Source organism: Zerene cesonia, chromosome 8 (genome assembly GCF_012273895.1).
Source record: "Zerene cesonia ecotype Mississippi chromosome 8, Zerene_cesonia_1.1, whole genome shotgun sequence".
NCBI lineage: Eukaryota > Metazoa > Arthropoda > Insecta > Lepidoptera > Pieridae > Zerene > Zerene cesonia.
This window is the reverse complement of record NC_052109.1, coordinates 5,638,549-5,659,317: the sequence shown is the minus strand read 5'-3', so window position 1 is coordinate 5,659,317 and position 20,769 is coordinate 5,638,549. Positions and strand designations below refer to the sequence as shown.

The following is a 20,769-nucleotide window of genomic DNA, read 5'->3' as shown; positions in this document are numbered from 1 at the left end:
TTTTTATTTTCCAGTCCTGTGGGGTCCCATTTAAATTTGGTCTAGTTCTGACAATACGAGGGAGGTTTAATTATTTGACAAAAAAAAATAAATAATTAAAGCGTAGAAAAATTTGACATAGACGAAATACTTTACGCTTATGTGCTTTCGTTTCAAATGTAGGAACAACAACGATTTTAAGTAAATATACATCGCCGTTATAAGTATATTTGATGGCTACAAATTTTTAAAAATCTTTGTAAAAGATCGTAATCCTTCACATGTAAGTGCGTGGAGAATGAAGGAGGGTAAATAAAATTCCAATGTATAATATTATATGATGTATATCACGGCTTTTACAGTGGTATTCTCAGGTATAAACATAATATCCAGATTTAATTTAATAAATTAAGAACATACTGACAATTAAATAAATAACAATTTCACATTCAATTACATTAAGCCGCCACAATAATTTTGATTGAATACAATAATAAGTCTTATAAATTCTGTACGTGATGAACTAAATTATTTCTCTTACATAATTAGCGATGATCACAGATTGAGAATTATAAAAAAGCAGATTCAGAACATACCGTGCTATGGAGACGATTTAACGATTGGAAACTTGCAATAGTGATTACAGAGTAATTTAGATTTTCATAGCTTATCCGATAAACTTATCGCTATAGCACTCCTGTCGCTCGCGGCGACTTCCTTCTATCTTAACATTGCTTCTCGATCGATATCAATACATTTAAATTAACAATTGTACCTAAGATCTTTTCATATGAACGCGCACATTCGTTCGACTTGTATTACAATATACACTAGCTAGCTGCTCGTGCGCTTCTCCCGCGATCCCTGCATGCTGCTGAGCATGACGTACGTAATTCATTACAATTAAACATACATATTGTGATCAATAATAAAAATATAATGATACAAATACATTAATTACTACATTTTCGATTATTGTGTGACATAAATATTTACAAGCACGTTAGGAGCGCCGAATTAGTTAGGCGAGGCGGACTCCTAGCCGAGAGTGGAAACCGAACGCGCCCGCCCTACACCACACTCCCACATTTATTCATATTTTTATTAACTAAAACCGGCAGAAAACCCCTAATGTCAGGAAAGCTTAAAAATAAATGCTCCATTGTAAAATAAAGAAGAAATCTTGTCAAATAGTTAAAAATACTTAATGTTATATTACAGTGAGCAATCCTGACTGGCACAGTCGCTGGATAATACTTTTACAAACGAAAAAAACTCTCCGATCGTTCTAAAATTAAAACAACATCTTCCCATGATTACTGACCTACAGTACACCTATTACAATATAAAGATCGCTATCAGTACATCTTATAAAACAAACAAATATTCTAAATATCAATGTGATTTTGAGATTATGGTGTATGATTACAAATTGGGAATGCACGATACTACATGACGAAATACATAATTAAGTACCGACGATAAAACACACCTACATATACAAATAGCGTAGCGACACAATGAATGATATAACCTTCGTCGTCTAAATTTACAAATATTCATGTTGAGTATGAAACGCTAGGGCACAACCGTTTGTGAATCAGCGACTCGGCGAAATGTGAATAGTTTTAGGTAATAAAAATAATAGCTAGAGCGCGACATTCAATGACTTATAATTTTAGATGAACGCGTGATTCCCAGTCATTCTATTAACATAAATGTTTCTGTGCAAAACGGACATTCAAATCTTGTACATTAGTGGAAATCATTTGTATATTTTAAATTAGTCCTAATTAGAATTCAACAGGCAGTGTTGCTTATTACATTGAAGATACTATATCAATAAAGTAAACCGAACCGAGTAAATTGTATCAAATCTAAATTATATTAATAGAAGAACTGTGAAACAAACTGAACTGGTGTATATACAATGTCATGTTGCAATCACATCACAAAATTCCATCAATTCCTACCAATATGTATTGCAGGACGGGGTCAGGCTATAGTGTCTAGGGCTTCAACTAAGAGGATTTCATTTTATCAAACTATAGTATTTGATGAAATTCTATTAGCGATAGAGAACGATAGCCCTCAACCAGGGTCTGACAAGCTATTTGTAGCCAGTCCACTAAAGTTTGACACATAATTGTGTATTAGTATGAAAGGATTTATAAACAGACATATATGTATTTAGTATTTGTCATAAAATAATATGTTTATTAAAAATCCAGTAAGTGTCTTGTAAATGAGATATTCGCAACAAATAACATTAGTATAAGATAGTGGAATAGTATTGTTCATTTAGTACATGCTCTACTTCCTTTCAAAATACGACCGAATTGGGCAAAAAGTGCTGGATTCATACATATATTTAATGACAATATTAAAAACACAATTATCATGTACATACTTTTTGCATACCAGAGATTTATATGGTCAGAAGGATTACTTTTTGGACTCATCCAAGATCTATTTGAATGGTTTTACAATTTTACAGTATATCACTAAAGTGCTATTAATTTTAAACTGAATACTTTAATGTGTAGCGATACACAGACACCAAATACATTGTAACCATTGTTTCACTGACTATAATCAACTATCATTCAATTTAAAGTGATCGATTGAAACGACATGAACCTCGACAGCTGGGACGACATCATCCAACGCGACACACTCTCGAGGGAGGGGACGACATAATGCAACACACACGCATGTCAAACAGTTAGTGCGCAAGCGCTCGTCGGTCGTGCGTGCGGCGGGCAGGCGGCGGCTCAGTTGACCATGAGCGTGTGCGACTCCATGGGCGCGGCCGAGTCGTACAGCGTGTCCGTGTCCTGCGTCGGCTCGCCTTGCAGCTGGCACTGGTTCGACAGCGTGCCGGCGCCGCAGTCGCAGAAGAATCTAGAAATTGCGTTCATATTGTACATACATTGTGGAATATAAACATTGGATGGATAGGAGACGATTTCACGGTTGATATGTTCTGTGTAGCTTGCCCCATTGGTTAAAATAACGTCAAAATCAAAGAAAAGTGGTGTAAAATATTATAAATATGAGGGTAATAATAATAAGTGATGGAATAGAACCTGAATGCTATAAAATTTGTAAATGAGTAAAAGTATATGTAAATTGGTATCAATTGTTGTAGATAGCTCACTTCACTTCACAAAAAGAAAGACATATTTATACAGTGGTATTGATCACTATAAGGTTAAGTGAATGGTGGGGCTCAAGCATTTTGCACCAAACCTTAGGAAAAACCTTACGTTAAAAAAAATATCGACATTGTATCACAGTATTAGTGATATAAATGCATATTAAATGTCAATGTGGCAGTTAAGAGTAAGATTCTCAGTGGCTAATAACCATAACAGTTACAAATAAAAATCGATGAATTTTTTAATACATATATATGGGTAACAATGATTTCAACAATAAATTAAAAGCAATACCTGTCATGGCGTATAAATTCAACATCGTGTCCAGAGTGACACGTTTTAATACAATTGACACAAATTGCATTGCGGTCTGTCGTGTTACACGTCTGGCATCTGCAATTAAAATTGTTGCGTTATTTACTGAAAGTAAATGCTGTATTTTTAATAAATACGAATTACCAACGTAAAGAGGAATTTTCCATTTACTGTTTGATTGATATCTTTGCATAATTTTATCAAAGGAAAACTTATGAAGAATAAATAAAAGAATAATATGTAATTGCTAAATAAAATTACCTATAGAAGTCGTGCATAGGGAAGGATGTGTAGGAAGATATCTTGTAGAGGCACTGGCCGCCGCCGACCGCCTTTTCGACGGCATCTTGATTGCTAAATATTTTGTTGCCCCGCACCAGCGGTGACACACCAGACGCTAAACATAAACCTGTGAAAATAATAATTACGATTATTCAACTATTTTTTACGATGAAAGATATTTTAAACTGAAGTTTTAAAGAAGTAAATCTTATATGTAATTAATTTTTATTTGTATGTATGTATTCCATGTAATCATCCATTTTTTACAATATACAAATTGTAAGAAATAGAACATAGAACAGACGACTGTCCGTGAATTTGATATATAACTTGCCACAAACAAACATGAACATAGACAACAAAGCACGATACCCACCTCCAAACCTATTATTAAATATCTGATTGTGCTCGAGCGTGGCCGTGGCGTTGTTGGTGATCTCGACGCCGGCGGCGAGCCCGTCGAAGATGCGGTTCCGCCGCAGCACCGGGTGGCTCTGTGTCGATATCAGCACGCCCGCCTGCGCGTTACGGAATATGTCGTTCTCTTCTAGTACGCCCTGCAATATATTATATGTTCATAGTTATCAGTTAAAACAATAAAAATGTATGTATGTATAGCACAAATTAATAGGACGGAAACTAAATAACATTTGTGACTATAGGATTAAATAAACTGGAATGATTATAGTGAAACGAATAAAGTAATCAAGAAAGAAAACGACTTTATTTTTGAATTGAATTACAAGAAAAAGAACTAAATATTATGGTCATAAAATAACGAAAAACTTACCTTTCCTCCATTAAATATGCATATACCGCCGTCGCGACCATCAAATATCTTATTTCTTTTCAAGGTGGGATTTGAGTCTGTTTTTATCCAGACTCCGGCCATGGCATTATCAAATATTTCATTCTGTTCTAATAAGCCAAGACCGCCATTATAAACTAAAACACCGCCATTCTGGCCACCCCATATCTTATTGCCCCTAATTACGGGATTGCTCCCGGTTCTGATTTGCACTCCGGAATATAAATGGTTAAATATATCATTGTCTTCTAATTTACCATGGCCATTATCATAAAAGTACACGCCAACCTAAAAAAAAACATATATTAATATACTTGTATGCATAGTAAATTAACAAAACTGTGAAATAAATATTTACGCGTATTTGAGACACTTATACAGATTATCGACAAATATTACCTGTTTTCCCGAATGAATCCGATTACGCCTAAGAACAGGTGTAGAGCCAGTAGTGATCCACACTCCAGCTAATGTATTGGCATACACCTCATTCTCTTCTATTAAACCCTGTCCTTTCTCATGCACGTATATACCACCATGCTGCCCATGGTGAATTTTATTGTGCCTTACTATTGGATCACTATTTGTGCGAATCTAGAAACAATAAAAAAAAAAATCAATCAGTTTAACTTCTTAGGCACACACTAAATATAAATCATTCTAGAATAATAACGAAAGATAACTATGCATAGCAAAAAGGTTTCAACGAGGTGTCAGAAATATTATACTATATACTATAACTACCTGAATTCCAGCGAGTGCGTTCCCATAAATATTATTGTGCTCAATCAGTCCGCGCCCCTCGCCGAATATGTACACGCCGCCCTGGTGCCCGTTGTATATCTCGTTTCTGCGTATGGTGGGATTGCTGTTGGACGTGATCCACACGCCCGCGAAGTTGTTCGAGTGTATCTTGTTGTCTATGAACTGGCCGAGGCCCGACTCGTGCACGTAGATACCGCCGGTCTGACCGTGGTGTATCTCGCAGTGCACTACGGTGGGGTTTGCGCCGGCCTTCACCTCGAAACCGGCGATTCTGTTGTTGTGTATGTCGTTCGCCTCGAAATAACCCTGTAATCACATGTATTTTACACACAACGCCAATAAGATACGAATCAAGGCAATTAGATAGTATTTTAAAAAAATCTAGCTTGGTGTGGCTAACTGAGTTACAAGGGAGCGTAAAAATTTAAGATAAAAAAGTAATATTCCTCACTTTCTGCATAATAGATTCCTTTCCCCAAGTAATAAGCTTACTTTGTAAACTATAGTTCACCACCAAAAACATTCTCAAACTCATACAAATCACAAGTGAAAATCATAATTACCAGTCCGTTCTCAAACGTGAATATGCCAACATCGCGGCCGTGGTGTATGTGATTGCGGCGCATGATGGGGTTCGCAAAGTTCTTCACCCAAATGCCGGCGAGCGCGTTGCGCGATATCTCGTTGTCCTGGTACGCGCCCTGCGCGTAGTCGGTCACGTACAGGCCGACGTTCTCGCAGTCGCTGATGTCGCAGTGCTTTATCACGGGGTTCGCGCCCGCGCCGGACACGCACACCGCCGCACCCACTGCGCGCAAATATAGCGATCCATTTTTATATTTTAAGTTTATTTTTATTGTTTTTATTTTATTCAATAAACATGCGTTATTAGATAATGCATACATAGCCTTTAGGAACGGTAATATCAAATTTATATAAAACAAACAATTTTCTTTATTCCGTTCTATCACCAGCAAATCAGTCTTCATTCAGTGAACGATAACATTTTACGCGTTATATACCTTCCCGGTTTTTAACGCGTAAAATTTTGTCGTATACATCGCGGAGGTTGTTTGGCGTTGGTTGAAAAGTTAAGACAATATTTAAAAATTTATTTATTACTCGATAAGAGACTACCACAATAATTCGCGAGAGGTTTTTTATGAGTCATTTCATTGTATTGAACTTTTCTTAAAACCTAAAGTTTGACAACGCAATGACATGATCATACAAAAAACGTGAAACAATTGGTTTATCAAATTCCAAATAATGGGTAAGACGTCAGAAAGAGATAGTTCATTTCACAGTTTCTAAATTCATTATTTTTTTATCAAATCATATCTCACACCATAAACACTCTGTACACATTATTGAAACTTATAAGTCACAATCTAACATAAATTGTCACGATTCTATTTAAAAGGAACACAAAGAATAGGAACAGTGAGTACGAACCGACGCTAGCGCTGCGTATGATGCAGTGGTCGACGGTGGGCGAGCAGTTGTCGGACACCTCGAGGCAGTAGTGCTTGTGGTGCTGCATGGTGCTGGTCGCGTCGGGCGAGAACTTGAGCGTCATGTGGCCGGCGTACGCGCGGCTCGCGCCCTCCGCGAACGTCAGCGTCGACTCCGCCTCGCGCTCCAGCACCACCGACTCCGCCACGTTGCCCGCCGCACAACCTGCCCACCGATTGGATGTTAGTTAACCCCGTTATAGTGCCCCCGATATAATAAAGTTACAACTCTATTGCTTCAGTGGCTTAGTTAGCTTAATCTTCATTCTGTTTAATGTATGTATATATTTTATTTAATGTAAGTATATATGTGCATTCCTATTCTGAGAATTACTTATCAGAAGTATTGATAACAACACTGCATTATGGGCATACTATTATGTATGTTATAATATTTAGAAGCGTATATATGTATGTATGTTGTAATATTTGGAAGCGCTTACCGATAAGTTGTATGTCCGTGTCGATAGCGAGACACTCCTCCTGGTAGAGGCCCGCGTGCACGAAGAGCAGCGCGGGCGCGGGCGCGGAGGCCGAGGTGGAGGCGCGGCGGCACGAGCACGCGCCCGCGCCGCACGCGCACGCGCCCGTGCTCGCGCCCGCGATGGCGGGGCTGCTGCCGCCGCCGCTGCTCGACGAGCCCACACCGCCGCTCCCGCCGCCCCGCTCCTCCACGTATTCGAGAGCCGCCTGGAAAAATATAACTCAAAGTTAATCATTTGGACACGTCATACAACACTTAACAGTATAGATTACAAAGAGATACACAAAATTGAGAATACATACATATATATACAGTAAATATGCCAATTGCTTGCTTATTGTAATTTGCAAGACTGACAATGGTTATGATAACATTCATAAATAGTGGAAAAATAAAAGATATATGTATATACAATTCTATAAACACAACAATAAAGAGCTTCTATGTAATAAATTCCAATATCCTTATAAAGTTCCTTAGTACACACGTTTCGTAAGGATAAAGAAAATTTAAATATATTTTTCTGTTTTGTATCACAACATAAATGAACTTACCCTTATAGTATTAAAATGTTTTATGCGAGAGTCTTTCTTGGAGCGATAATTGGGTCGCACATGGATGCCATAGTAAAGCTGACGGAAACTCTCCTTCCAGGGATTGTCGGCTTCACACTCATCAGGCGCTACGAACTCAAACTGGCACGGCGCGGGATGCATTAATGGGGTATCGTATTCGAACACCGACTGATACAGGCTTTTCCTATTGAGAAAAACAAACATCTATCTCCAGGTCACGATACGATACGCATACGATTTGTAAGATTTCAAAACTCAAAAAAAAAAAATTAATAATAATATGAGAAAAAAAATCAAAAGTCTGTTAGATCCGTTGATTTTCCAAGTTTAGCATGTAGTTGCTTTCCTATTAGAGTCGCTTCAATTTTCTGCATCGGCGAGTTCAATTTAAAGTAACGTAAATATGATTAGCTTACCATAGTTCAGTGTCGTTAGCGATTGTATTGAACCGCTTGCAGACCTGCGCGACGCGGCACAAGTCGCGCTCCGTGAGATGGGATAGTATACAAAGTAATACTTCATCCGGAAGTTCATATTGCAGGTACTGCGATACATTGCACACATCTACGCCTTGTGACAGCGATCTGTAAATGGCATCACTTATAACCGAGACCGATATCGTGTTTGTTCAATCTCGAATACATTTTTTTAATATAATGATAATTTTAAATCGAAATATTTATGTTTATTTAAAAATTTATCGAGAACTTTATACCACTATGGCACCTGAACCCACTCCGCAGGGATACAATAATTGCGTGAGCCCAAATTTCAATAGTGAAAACAATTAAATACAACCGAAATTAAAATAATATTAATGTTAAAATTACGTTTATAAAATTGTTGGTGCGTTTCCATTGCTTAGTCCAAGCGTAAAATTGCTTGAAACACTTTCTTTAACGATAAATATTGAGCAAACTCTACTTTCGTTGCGATAGTTGTTAGATGGATAGATATAATAAGTAAAGTGTATGTTACGATAACGATTAAACATATTTGGTTGTAGTTTAATATGATGACCTTAAAATGCATACATAGAAATCTAAAGATGGTGATCTATTTTTTAACACCCGACGCAAAAAGAGTTATGATAAATTTGACGTCGCTGTGTGTGTGTATGTGTGTGCGCGTCTTTATCTGTAGCATCGTAGGTCCCAAACGGATGGACCGACTTCGATGCGGTGTTTATAATTTGAAAGCCAGCCTGCGCTGGTTCTTAGCTGTTGTTTGATGAAAATCCGCGTAAGATGGCGGCCACCACAAAATGTAGCATTAAATATTTTCACAGAGCTCCCTTATTTCAATACTACACACTACATAATATGTATATGTCATATTATAAATTCAAGATGACTAAAAAAGAGGGTCGGATTTTTATCATAATTATTTTTATGCTATGTAGTAATTCGTATGACCTGTTTTAATGTTATTTACGCATTGTAAAGTAATCATATAGGTCGACAATACTACCTTGATGATTAAAAAATAACGAATCATCTTAAAACCAACGACGTGCCTATGGTGACAGCGTAACAGGAAAATAGAACCATATTATTAGTGTTTATGAAGCACGACTTAATATTTTACATTATAAATAACGTTTATAATATGAGAGGAGATAATAATTCCGTGAACAATATGTATACGTACATCATGTACTACGTGGCAATATTATTAAAAGTTTTATTCCAAAAATAATCAAACGATTATATTATTGGACATGACCTGAATTCAACTGAACATTCAGTTCATTTAGCTGTGACAGCAAAAATAATAACTTTTCCACATACTTGATGGAAAAGATCTGTCCCAAATTGTTTATCAGTATCCTAAGTATTGTAGGTATTTCGAACTTCCTATTTCCGAAGGTTTACTCTTGATAACAATTTGGTGATAATCATTGTCATTGATATTTTTAATAAAACGAAAAAAGTAATATTTTATGTGGATATATGTAAAGCAGCTGACTCTGCTGCACAAACATATTCTTTTAGGTCGATCTACATTAAAGTCCGAAATAATTTCGCGCAGGTCTATAAAGTACCTACCTACTTAAATTGTTGTTAAACCTGTGAGTGAGCGAATGAGTCATTACGAGGTTTAGGTATGGCCATAATCCTATTGAATTATGCATTTATTATATGAAACAAATGCGTGTGTGATATATGATTATAGGTATGGAAAAGAATCTGTTTATTTACGAAAGTAGAGTGCACGATTAAATATTATTAATTATTGTTAATCCTACTATCCTACTAATATCATAAATGCGAAAGTTTGTAAGGATGTGTGTGTGTTTGTTGCTCTATCACACAAAGACTACTGAACCGATTGAAATGAAATTTGGTACGTAGACAGCTGGGCAACTGGAATAACATATAGGCAAGGCTTTTTATCCAGGTATTCCTACGGGATACGGACTTACGCGGGTGAAACCGCGGGGCGCAGCTAGCAATTTATATGTTTACAATTACTGTTGTCTTAGAAAGGTCTCAGTAGTAGATTGCTTAAAATGTTTGTTTCCTTTTGGTTTGTATGTAATAGCGAAAAAATGCTCGTGGTTCGCCTGAAGGTAAGATGGTAACGAACAATTGCAAAATTGTAGGGCTGCTGCAAATACGTAATCTATTTTTAAGGGATAAAGGATAAGAAAAGGATTGACGACGAGAATAAAGGAATGGTCTGGGAAGGGTGAAGAAAAGGATTATGGGCGTCTGGCATCCTCATTTATAGTCATTATTTGAAGGGGATAAGAGCAAGAATGACGCACGTTCACATGAGCACTAATCATCACTCAAAAAAATGTATACGCGATTTAATATAAATCTTTGGTACTAAAAAAATTACTCTTAAATTACTATAAAGTATAATTTGACGAAAAATTTGAATATTATCCCTACATTAACATTTCAATGTTTTTAATGGTTAAAATAAATTATTACAGATAGATATTTTTTTTTCCATCATATCACATAATTTGTATCCATTTCCAACAAACTATCAATTTAACATACATTCTTAAGCATACCATAATTTGCCAGCCCACAACTATCGTGGAAATTCGTTAAAGCATTATATAACATGCTTTTAGCTCACATAGCTCCATTATCATTTCTCCTAGTTACTAGTTCATTAATTTGCATATGGTATTTGCAAACTCGTGTCGCAGTTGACTTAGCGACGTCGGCAAAATATACACATATATATTTTAATATAGATAATAAGTAGACAATGCATCATCACTTTCTTTTTATTTCTTGACAATATTTGTAATTATTATTCCAGCTAGGCGTGAAACAGTACACGTAACAGTCCATACAATACTAATACTCTACTAGTATAAGATGCATCTCATCAACACCGCAAAGGCCGACGGATTGCCTGGTTTGAGTGTGGGAGTCGAGCTTCGGTACCACAACGTAAGGTACCACAAGGTACAGAAGATCGGCGTTTCGTTCGGTGAATGGGAAAGCTAGAGGCCCGTATGTTTCTCCTCACCCTTCTCAGTCCATTATTTTATTGGGTTTGACGTCATATTTTACTTATCCATTAAACTTTAACAACGGGAAAGGAATTAGCAGCGGCCATAGCTATGCATGTTCATTGGCGGTGGTGATCGCTAACCATCAGGCGAAACACCACTTTAGTTGTTCGCTATTACATAAAAAAAGTATCATGATCTGTACTACTAAAAACAGTGAAGCATGTGGATTGTATCTACTCTATGCTTGTTTATTTGCAATATGTCCATAAAATAATTATACGTCAATATCAATATTAATTTAGTACTAGCTGCACCCGGCAAACGCTGTTCTGCCTTACTCTTATCGTTTAGTGGTATGAAAAATAGATGTTGGCCGATTCTCAGACCTACCCAATATGCTTACCAAATTTTAGAAGAATCGGTCAAGCCGTTTCGGAGGAGTATGGCAACGAAAACTGTGACACGAGAATTTTATATATAAGATATAACCGCCAGTTTATGTATGCATCATATTTTAAACAATTAATACAGGAGTTTACGATAAGGCCTAGCTAATCCCAGAGCCATAGATAGATAGATAGATAGATAGATAGATAGATCCTATACAATGAAAAAGAAAAATCGGATGACCATTTGAAATATCTTTGGATAATTATTGTATATATTTGTATTTTATAATTATTATGATGTACAACCGGTATTGTTTGTGACTAAATCTGACAGTAGAAGTCTTTGCAAAACACTAAATTACAGTCTCATATGGTTTTGAAATTTTGTTTGTTATAGGAAAGTACCACTCCAACATTATTCTTAACATACAATATACAATAATATATACTTAGTACAATAATAGCTCAATGTTACAGTGCTGCGCACGTACGAAGCATTCGACATTACACAATTTAAACATCAAGTACTCACGTCCTAGGTCTCTTCCTGGCCGGCAAGGAGCACGCGCCCGAGGGGCCGGGCTCGTGGTACGCCGGCGGCGACTTCCTCCGCAGGTCGTACGGGCTGTGGTGGCCGGCCGTGGTGGCGGGCGCCGCGGCGGGTACGGGGGGCGAGCCGCCGCCGCCGCTGCCGCTCGGCCCCGCGCACGCGGTCGCTGCCATCGCGCTGCCAGTCACGTTGTTCGGGCACGGCACCGACTCACATGGTTCGCCTGGAATTATCCCACTTTATTAAAAAATTAAAATTAAAATATCTTTATTACTTTAAGATAGACATAATATATTTATCATATATCCCACTTTATTGTTTATCGATATCATAGAGCGGCTGTTAGGTGCACACAATTTCACTTACCACACTTTTGTTTTGAATTTCATAAAATTGTAATGTGAGACAGACAACACCAAACAATCATAAGGACATCTCCCATTATGTTTCTCTAATTAGAACAATTTTGTTAAAACACCTATTTTTCATTTTAGTATCAGCTAAAGAAATCCCATTAAAATTTACAATGATTTACTAAGGCATCCACAGTATAAATGTATGTTCAATGAGGACATGCACTCATGTCTAATATAAGCAATTAGATTGAATATGAGAGGTACTTATGTAATTAATGCACACCAAAAATAACTAAAATCCCTCAAGTTCAAGTCATATTTTGTTTGTGTGTTCAATATTATAAATATTATTTTGTTCAGGTAACCTTTTTCATTAGTGTTGAGAGAATTAAATGAAGCATAATTAGTTTCTAAAATCACAAAAATCTATTACTTAACATTGTTGTGTTGTCAATTGCATTTGAGAGGATCCTCAGAATATTATTAGTAATTTTCAATAACATCTTTATCATTATTTTACTATTTCAGAACAGTTTTTAGTTTATAATTTGTAAATAATTTGAAATCAATAATATAATCAATCAATATCAACAAAACAGTATCTATTCAGGCATTACTTGTATATAAAAAAAGTATGAAGGAAGATGAAATGAAGATGAGATGAAGAGTGAAGACTACTAATTTGATTTTTTTTTTATAAATTAAAACTAATTATGTATAAAAATACCCAGAAAGATTAATACATAAAATATCTTCATGAGTTATAAAGCACATTAATTGGCCCTCTTTTTTGGTTAGATTTATTTAAGTCTGTAACATACTTTGTATCAGGTTTTACTCAAGTTTTGGTATTTTGCTCAAAAAAAGCTTCATTTTCTTTTAAATAATAAATTGCTGAAGAGGTTGCTTACATTGTTACTCAGACAACCTGAACTTATATTTTCCATAAGATTATAAGGTGTTAATACAAATAAATAAATGAACATTTAAATTCTTTCATATAAGAAAATTTCCAGTCAAATATCCAGTAAATGTCTTCATTATCAAATGAATGTCAACAAATACAGTCAAAATAATTAGTATAAAAAAGTCTGTTGGATTTGCCCAGATTAGGATAATAAAAATTTGAGAAAGTTAATAAATTTCTGCTCAGTTGCCAAGGTGAGCAGCTAGTAATATTTATGAAATCAAAGTATAATTATAACAGTTTGCTACTTAAACATTAACAAAATTTTATATTCTGTATTATTTAGTATATTCATTTTAAATTATATAGTATATTATTTTCATTAAAACTACTGAAATATTTCTATGTATAATTCATTTAGCAATCTAAACATGTTTTTGTCCTACAATTTAATAAAACTTTAAAGAAAATACATCTTTCTTTGAATTTTGATTCATTGCCAAAAGTAATTTGACCTACTTGATTATGCTAACATGTATGTATTATTATATACTTAACAACCAAATAGAAGCATACATTCAAACTCCACTTTCATATTTATTTAGTACAAAAATCTCTATATATTAGTGTATGTTGTATATGTTGCTTAAAGAATTAACAGTGAAATTTGGATATTTCAAAAAGCTTGCTTCAATTGATTGTTGAATGGCTTCTATATATTCTGAATTGAAAAGTATTATTTTATTGTAAAGTATTACTCATGTTGTGAAATAATAAAAACATGTTATTTAAGCACATATGGATAATATATTGTGGTTATTATTGTATTATAGTAGAATGATTGATGAATCACCTGAATGATACATCAAAGCCCTTCAGATTTGGCAAATTGCATTTCTTTCCAATTATAATTACTATCTTACTTCATGAAACAACAATATTGTAACAAAGAAGCAAAAAGAATTATTTGACAGATATTCTTAAAATTATCTATATAATAGATGAAATACAATTGTTTTACAATCATATCCAGAAACTACATATTTATAATGAATTTTATGTGACATAGAAGCAGTAATAACAGACAGATAGACAAACTTTAATCATCATACTTAATATAAATTAATGATTTTTCAAGAAGTTCTAAAGTTCACATGAACATTATATTTTTTTATAATAAAACAACTTAATACAACTAATTGACATATTTATTAAGCATTTAAAATTATTGATACGGTTCAACAGATTATATTTAACATATCCCGAAATCAATTTACTTTGGGAAATGTCCCACAATGATGTGTGATTAATCATATTTTTAACAATTCTTTAAAATAAGTAAAAAAATTTAGGATAATGATTGATTTGCTGCATCATTTTATACTTAAAATTATAAAATTTGTTTTGCCTTGATAAAAGTAAATTATGATAATTTCACTTTAATAACATTCATAAACATGCTAATTATTATTATAATAAGACAATGGGCCAAATGAAATGTCATGTAAAATACAGTTCATGTTTAAACCACATAAAACATTTAACTACTAATCGATTGGATGGTTCCGAACAGCTGTTTCGTCATTGTATATAAAATAACTCTTCATCTTACAAATCAATACTGATATTGCGCAAAATGTCACTGAAATGCGCTATACAATATCATTGTTCAAACTGCACGTATTTTCAAAAACAATGCATGCCAAATATACGGGGATAATAATAATCTGAATAAGATTTACAATCAAAGTTTATGATTACAACAATCGATTAGTGTTTTGAAATGTTATTTATAGTTCTAGGGAAAGCATATTGAAGGTATTTCTATGGTAATTGAAAATAATTTACACAGATTGCGGTAATACCCGTAATGGAACATATAAAATAATCTTGGTTCGACATCAGCCGACCCGGATAACTTACTTGATTGTGTCCTGGATGGTAGTGGTATCCTATGTCCGCCTTTTCTTCGCGATCTACGGACGTAAGAACGCGAAGATGAAAACGAGGCACTAGGCATTATTTCTTTATCTCTTTATTTTCACTATAAATCAGCCTAAACAAAGAAGACACCCGCACCAACACCGTCGGCCATTTTCTGTTTAGAATAGATTGGGGAACCGAAACAGGAAATATTGATAACTCCACATCAGTCAACGTTTGGCAAGATATTTTATATGTTACAAAAAGCGCACTGATCACTGATATTAAAAATGATACTATTAACTCATAAAAATCATTATTCACTAAAATATGACCAAAATTAACACTTCCCTAAATAGCAAAGGGCGACTCTCTGTAAGTAAAATATGGCCGCCGTCGAATTAAACATGGCGCTGGCTATACTACCGCCACCTGTGGGAAGTCTTTAGTTTTTTTTTTCGTTCAAAATTCAATTGAAACGTATTAACGTATTTGGTTTTGAACATATTAATTTTTTTCTTTTTATACACATTTTTAAATATTTTGTGTCTGTTTAAATAAAAAAGTAAGACATTACTTATGTAATAGTAATGAGGTCAAATTTCAAAGATACGAGTAACCCAATTGTGCTAATTCAAAATGTCCTAAATCGATAGGTATACGTTAGGTATGTAGAGGTTCACTAACATTTTAATTGGGTATAGATTATTATTTCAAAGAAAAATTCGCATTTTAGATTTGATGACAAAAACTGTTTATGGGACAATACGAACCTAATTAATCTTACCATTCATACATTGCATATACATTTTGAATTCGCTGATGATTCGACGGGGTAATTCGAAATTTGCGTGTGTAGTATATTCCATATAAGAGCGGCAAAGATAAAAGGTAACCTTAAACTACTAAATCATAGAATATCTGCTATGCCATATGGGGCCATATTGTGAAAAAAAATGTCACGATTTATTTTACTACGGTGGCTTGAATCCTTTACAATGAATATGGGCTACGATAGATTAATTAAATGTGGTGAAAGATTAGACTTAGATTAAATTAGATTAGACTTTAAAAATAGTCTAGTAGGTAAAGGAGTACCTACTAGACTAAGGGTTCCATATATTAAATTATTTTTAAAAATTACTCTGTGACTATGGAGTATGGGTGCTAAATAACTGATAAAAAACTTTGTTTAAATAGCTTTTTGGAAATCTTGCGTAAAATAAAAAAAAAATCATTCATGTTCACTTTTACATTAGTTTTCCTCAAACTCTTGGGGCATTTGAATTTAATAATATTGGAACCACTGTTTTAGTCTTTGATCAAAGACGTTAAACTACTAATAGCTCCTTTAATATAGTCTAACATCTTTGATAATGCCGCGTCGTATAGAATACATAATAGTACCAGCTATTGTCTAATTTTAGTACATTGTTTTGATGGTCATTCAAACTTTGCTGTCAACTAAAAATTCATGGACACGTCTATGAGACTTCCTTGGTGCCATTATTTAGGTATGAGAATCGAGGGATTGAAAATTTTGTAGATTTCGTATTAAATATACAAAACGGAAAATAAGTGCTTCTACCAATAATAGGAAAACATGAATCAATTTATAAAAAAGTATAAATTTTTAAGAAGAAAATTAATACACATCGAATCAGTCATTTGACTCAAAATATTGTAATTAGCCATAAATCTACACTTAAGGGTATAATTGCCGGTTTCTGTTGTAACGTCCAATATATATACAACATAATAGAATAAATTATGAACAGTATCAATGTTTTAAATTAATTTCAATGTCATTATTATTTGCCTATATTACTTATTCTGTGGTTGTTAATTTATTCAGATTTGACAATTGTTGTCAAATGTCAAGCGATTTTCCAGTTTGATATTTGCTTGTGTATGTTTAATGCTAATAAAATATTTAATTTTCTGACTTAAAAATCCATCACTTCTTAGAAATTCCAAATAGTTACACAAAATGAGTTTTCTGGAGCTAATGGATCTCAGTAATTGCATATTTTCTGTAACAGCATGTGTTTTTTTAACTATTTGCTATGTTGCGAGTTTATATGTCTGGAGGTCTAAAGAGAACAGGTATCTAAAACATGGATTTTTTTGTACATTCTTTTTCAAAAAATAATCGTGTATCTACATTTAATTCAAAACGTTTTAGGGATCATCCAAGCACGATCAAAAAAAGGTTTTTCAGCGTTTTCGTGATGATGATGTTTGCACCACTTTTTACGAATTATTTTCTCAAAGAATCAACCGATAATATTGATATGTATGAAAAAATGGGCCTTCGAGAAAATGGAATATTACAAGCCTTTGTTTTACCTTTCCTATTGACTGTCATTCTATTTTTGGGACCATTGTCAATGCAAGTTTTTTCTGGCGCTTGGCGAATATACATTGGTAAAATAATTGTGACTTCACATTGTATATTTTATGTGTGCATAGTGGATGTAATTTAAATATGAACAATATGATGTATAATATTAACATTTGAATTTTAGAACCAATGTATTGGGTATCTTGTTGGCAAGATTTGGTATGGGTGCGAAACCACATTATGGCACCACTCAGTGAAGAGTGGGTATTTCGAGCTTGTATGATGCCTTTATTATTGCAGTGTTTGAAGCCAATGTCTGCTGTTTTCATTGGCCCTATTTTATTTGGCATTGGTGAGAATGTTAATTAAATAGCTTCTATAACTTATTATTTTGTTCTAATTGCTGTAATGAATGATGTAACTCCTTGAAAATATAATTGAAATTAGCAATTGTAATTTTTTAGCTCATTTTCATCATGTATTGGAACAAATTAAAGCAGGATGTGAGGTTAAGACTGCAATAATTGTTTCATGTAAGTCATAGTTCTTTATATAATTAATTTTTTACTTTATTTCCAGTGATCTTAAATTGTCTTTACTACATTATAAGGAATGTGTAAGGAATGTTACAAGAAATAATTTGTCTTGTAAAATAAGACAGAAAAACAGTAATTTTCAGTTTATTATGTGTGTTATGACCGTAATTCGCTAGTCATATGTATATCTGAATAAACATGTTAAGTTCAAAATTATGCATTTATGAATAAATGTAATAAGTCATAAAACTACTAAATAAAAAATTGGCTTATTAAAATTATTTCCATTGTTATTTTTTATGCAAACACAGCATGCTTATATATTATGTAGGTATTAGCTTTATATTTTGGGGCCTACCACTACCACCACCCTTGGGATCTGGGGGTAGAACCACAATGCCACTCTCTAGCCTTCTTACCTCTCCTTCTTATCTCCAAACTAAAAATTGTATTATAAAATGACTTCATTATGTGAAGAAATGACCAAAAAGTATAGTTAAAAAAAAAAACTTATTGCAATCCAACTAAAACCGAGAAAAATTATTAACTATTTCATTAGTTAATTAACTAGTATCATGATGAATTAACTAAAAAATTTACTTATTCAAGTATTTCATTGAAGAGTTCCAAATTACTGAGTCAGATTTATTATAAACATGGTAATGAAGTAATTGTACTAATAGAAACATTTCTGTTCCAGGTTTCCAATTCACATACACTACTATGTTTGGTGCATACTCATCTTACCTATTTTTAAGAACTAGTAAGTATTTATTCTTAATATTCAACACATTTTTAAAAAAAGAAGGAGGTTATCACTTCAACTTTTTGGTTTTAACTTGGTGAACTGATTTTTGATGATTCTTTTTTTTATATTTAAAAGTCGGTTTCTTCCGTGTGGTCCTATTTAAATTTATTTCTTTTCTGACTAAATAGTCATAAATGTAGTTTAGTATTTGATTAAAAATGATTATTGTATATTTAATTACAATTCGATTGAATCACTTTGTGCGCAGTGACCATTTGTTGGAGGTCTCAATAAATATTTAGGATAATAAAAATATACCTTATAATCAATCTGAGTGCCATTTACTATTGTTTTCCATACAATCTCAGAAAATAAGAAGTATGTTATTTTAATACAGAAAACATGAAGTAAATATGAATTATCAATTGGGGTAATTAATTACAGTACTATAATATCCTTATCTGACTCCAACTGAACAATTTAATTACAACATGAAACATTTTTTTATTACTGTTTTCAGGACATTTTGTCGCTCCACTGATGGCACACATTTTCTGTAACCACATGGGATTCCCTAACTTCGCTGATGTACCTCTATTTCCTCCTATGGAAAGATTCATTATTATATGCAATTATCTCTTAGGATTGGGTCTTTGGTGTGTTCTATTAAATCCTATGACAAACCCAGAGCTGTATGACAATAGAATGTACATTGCTACTTGAATCATTCTCGAGTGAAAGGAGTCTTTACTTGGTATTATTGATTGTGGTAACATTTTATCAGTTACTGAGTAGTGAATGTACATTAAACATAGTATGTCATATATTTATGAATCATTTGAACAGAGTCTGGGCCTATATTTTGTACACTTAATTCAAATGATCTGTTTAAAACGTAAATTACCATAAATTTTTTTATGTCATAGTCGGCAATGGAGGTAGTGAGTTGCCTGATGGTAAGCGCGCTACCAACGCCCATGGAGAGGAATAAGGTCAATTGCAGAACTTATACCTCTACAAATGGATTGCCGACTTTAAATTGGGAAGGGATTAAAAAAAAATTGATGAGAGGAATAAAGTAAAGAACTGGGAAGGGTAAGGAAAACGATATGGGCCTCCCAAATATGTCCAATAGCATGGTATTATTTCACGTCGGTTTTCTGTGGGGCCCTGGCCCAATTCGTGCCGAAGCGTAGTCGACTACCACAACCAAAATTCCATTGTTAGATATTTTTTTATTAACTGATCAATATATATAAAGTTTAATTTTACTTAAATAATCCCTTTTACTTAAATAATAAAGTGATCGTTTTTTTGGGTCAAATCTACCTGTTGAACATATTGTGGTTCAAAAATATCAGTATTACAATTCTATTTTTATGCTTTTGTATGTAGTGTACTCAATGTAAACTCACATTTATTGTTATTGTAGAACCGATAAAAAAAACATTGCAATTGTAATCTTGAAATATAAGAAAGTTGGGTTAATCATGCTACTGATTTAACAGAGTTTTGGTTTGGTGGCCAAAGTGGCCAGGCCCAGCCTCAATGATAGTTTTGTAATGGTGAATTAGCTATATACCTAGTCTTGCCATAAATATTGTAATAAAGAAAAAAGAAAATTGTTAACTGCAAATAACATTTATTAC

General features: G+C 33.8%; 2 protein-coding genes across 4 annotated transcripts; one reads left to right on the top strand and one right to left on the bottom strand.

Annotated features, from left to right (window-relative positions):
* Positions 1-2,000: 2,000 nt before the first annotated feature.
* Positions 2,001-15,893, bottom strand: LOC119828402 (F-box only protein 11). 2 transcript variants are annotated; one of them, XM_038350537.1, is made up of 14 exons: positions 15,493-15,893; positions 12,289-12,529; positions 8,300-8,482; positions 7,863-8,067; positions 7,268-7,514; positions 6,766-6,990; positions 5,874-6,118; positions 5,290-5,616; positions 4,945-5,139; positions 4,528-4,833; positions 4,114-4,294; positions 3,717-3,864; positions 3,435-3,533; positions 2,001-2,883 (listed from the first exon to the last, which is right to left on the bottom strand). In XM_038350537.1, the coding sequence occupies exons 1-14, from the start codon at positions 15,587-15,589 to the stop codon at positions 2,754-2,756; spliced, it is 2,829 nt and encodes a 942-aa protein (XP_038206465.1). In that variant the 5' UTR covers positions 15,590-15,893; the 3' UTR covers positions 2,001-2,753. The 2 variants fall into 2 exon arrangements, with proteins under 2 accessions (XP_038206465.1, XP_038206466.1); XM_038350538.1 differs by having other exon boundaries at positions 8,300-8,467; positions 15,493-15,892.
* Positions 15,894-17,380: 1,487 nt separating this feature from the next.
* Positions 17,381-20,635, top strand: LOC119828496 (CAAX prenyl protease 2). Of its 2 annotated transcripts, XM_038350661.1 has the most exons (6): positions 17,381-17,598; positions 17,678-17,919; positions 18,021-18,188; positions 18,301-18,369; positions 19,073-19,135; positions 19,641-20,635. In XM_038350661.1, the coding sequence occupies exons 1-6, from the start codon at positions 17,483-17,485 to the stop codon at positions 19,841-19,843; spliced, it is 861 nt and encodes a 286-aa protein (XP_038206589.1). In that variant the 5' UTR covers positions 17,381-17,482; the 3' UTR covers positions 19,844-20,635. The 2 variants fall into 2 exon arrangements, with proteins under 2 accessions (XP_038206589.1, XP_038206590.1); XM_038350662.1 differs by lacking the exon at positions 17,678-17,919 and having other exon boundaries at positions 17,501-17,598.
* The last annotated feature ends 134 nt before the right edge of the window (positions 20,636-20,769 follow it).